Source organism: Tursiops truncatus, chromosome X, assembly GCF_011762595.2.
Source record: "Tursiops truncatus isolate mTurTru1 chromosome X, mTurTru1.mat.Y, whole genome shotgun sequence".
Lineage (NCBI taxonomy): Eukaryota > Metazoa > Chordata > Mammalia > Artiodactyla > Delphinidae > Tursiops > Tursiops truncatus.
Genome location: NC_047055.1, coordinates 2,342,802 through 2,344,820, shown reverse-complemented (window position 1 = coordinate 2,344,820; position 2,019 = coordinate 2,342,802). Strand labels below are relative to the sequence as shown.

Genomic DNA, 2,019 nt, shown 5'->3' with positions numbered 1-2,019 from the left:
GCAGGAGCTGAGGGTCAAGCAGGAGCTGAAGGTGAAGCAGGAGCTGAGTCAGATGAGGAAGGAGCTGCAGGTTACAGAAATGTTGCAGGCGTGGCAGGACTTCTGAGTATGGCAGGACCCACGGGCGGGGCAACGGCTGCGCCTGAGGAAGCAGTTGTGACAGCGGCAGGCGCCATGGGTGAGGCAGGGCCCGGGACCCAGCAGTGGAGGCAGGCCTCGCAGCCCGTGCTGGACAGCATGGGCTACCAGGAGCTGGGAACCTTCTCTGGGATGGAAGAGCCGGGCCACGGGGAAGGGTCCTCTGAGAGCTGGCTGGAGCAGGCCAGCCACACGCTGCACCTGTGGCGCCACGTGTCTGAGAGGGAGAGGAGGAGGAGGCTGGTGGAGAGCTTGCGCGGCCCCGCGCTGGACCTCCTGCGCGGCCTCCTGGCGGAAGATCCCGAGCTGGCTGCCCAGGACTGCCTGGCCGCGCTGGTGCAGGTGTTTGGGAACAAGGACCCCCGGGGGAGTGCTCGGCTGAAGTTCGTGACCTGTGCCCAGCGGCCCCAGGAGACTCTCTCTGCGTACGTGATGCGCCTGGAAGGCCTGCTGCAGTCGGCCCTGGAGAAGGGGGCCATCCACCCGGCCATGGCGGACCAGGCGCGCGCCCGGCAGGTGCTGACGCGGGCCCGGCTGAACGACACGCTCCGGGACACGCTGAGGAGGAGGCGGCTGATGAGGAGGCCTCCCGGCTTTGCGGGGATGCTGCGGCTCATCCAGAAGACCGAGGCCTGGGACGCCGACCCGGCTAGCAGGGAGCACTTCCCAGGGCAGGAAGAGGCCCGTGTGGACGTTGCAGTCCTGGCAGCAGCCGCCCAGGCCGCCCCGGCCCATGAGGCCATCACCGCAGGCACCACTGCACATGGTGAAGATACCACCGCCCAGGCCGCCCGTTCCAAGGAAGGGAGCGCCGAGGACCACCCAGCACGTGAGGAGGCCAGTGCGGCAGTTGCCGGCACTGCCAAGGCTGGCGAGGCGGCCCCTGAAGACCATGGTGCCGCCAGGGCAGCCCCTGAAGACGATGGTGCCGCCAGGGCAGCCCCTGGCCCTGGGGAGACCAGCAAGGCGTCCATGGCCACTCAGGAAGATGGAAGTGCTGCCGCCCCTGCGGGCCTAGGTCAGGCAGGACCCTCAGATGCCCCCGGGGTCCCCATGCCTGGCCGGATGGGCAGTGCTTCCCCGGTGGCCCCAGGAGGTCCTGGCTGGGAGCCAGAGGGCCTCGCCCAGGCAGAAGGCCAGGAGGCCGAGGAGACCCCCGAGGAGGGGCTCAAGCCCATCCCAGAAGAGCTGGGAAATGAGGACGGGGCTGCAGAGATGAGCCCCCCGGGGTGCACCTCAGGCCAGTAGGCTCAGCAGGTCCCGGGGCCCCCAGGCTTGGAGGCAGGGGGAGGCCAGGCCTGGCAGCCTACTGGCCCCATATTAGGGGCCACTCCAGGTGCCTGGGCCTCCCTCCTGAGAGGGTCCCCTATTCATCATCCCCTGGGGCAGGTTGCTCCCTGTACTGGCAAGCCCAAATGTGTCCCTGTAGGCCCCAGAGGGACCCAGGTGTCAAGGAACCCCCCAGCCCCCGCTCCCCTCCCCCCAACACACACACCCTAGCCATCGTCCCCCCACAGAGCCCTGAGGTGCGCCACGTGCCAGCCAAGGCTCTGGTCTCTGTGGGCCAGTGTCGTGAGCTCAACGTGTGCTTTCTGGGCATAGATTCAGGCCCAGCGCTGCCTGTTGTTGTGGAAATGTGCATGTGTTCTCCTCTGAGCGGTTCCCCCAACCCCTGCACGGCGTGGAGACCCCGAGCCCAGTCCCAGGAGCCAGCGGGAAGGACGGGATGGACGAGGTCACAGCCAGCGCCCACCCCAGGACCTGGGAGCCCACCTGCGACCTTCGAAGGAAGACCTTGACCGGGGCTGCAGGAGGTCTGCGGGAGGCCCCCCAGGGCTTGTGTTCTGCTGGGCCACCCCGTTGTTCCTCGGGACTCCACGT

General features: G+C 68.2%; 1 protein-coding gene across 1 annotated transcript; it reads left to right on the top strand.

Annotated features, from left to right (window-relative positions):
• LOC117310400 (paraneoplastic antigen Ma6F-like) lies at positions 1-1,386 on the top strand. The gene has a single exon (XM_033849957.2). It carries the CDS (start codon positions 109-111, stop codon positions 1,384-1,386), a length of 1,278 nt encoding a protein of 425 aa, XP_033705848.2. The 5' UTR covers positions 1-108.
• The last annotated feature ends 633 nt before the right edge of the window (positions 1,387-2,019 follow it).

Excerpts from the sequence above, each read along its gene's own strand:
- LOC117310400 (XM_033849957.2), top strand. The coding sequence starts at position 109 with ATGGCAGGACCCACGGGCGGGGCAACGGCTGCGCCTGAGGAAGCAGTT.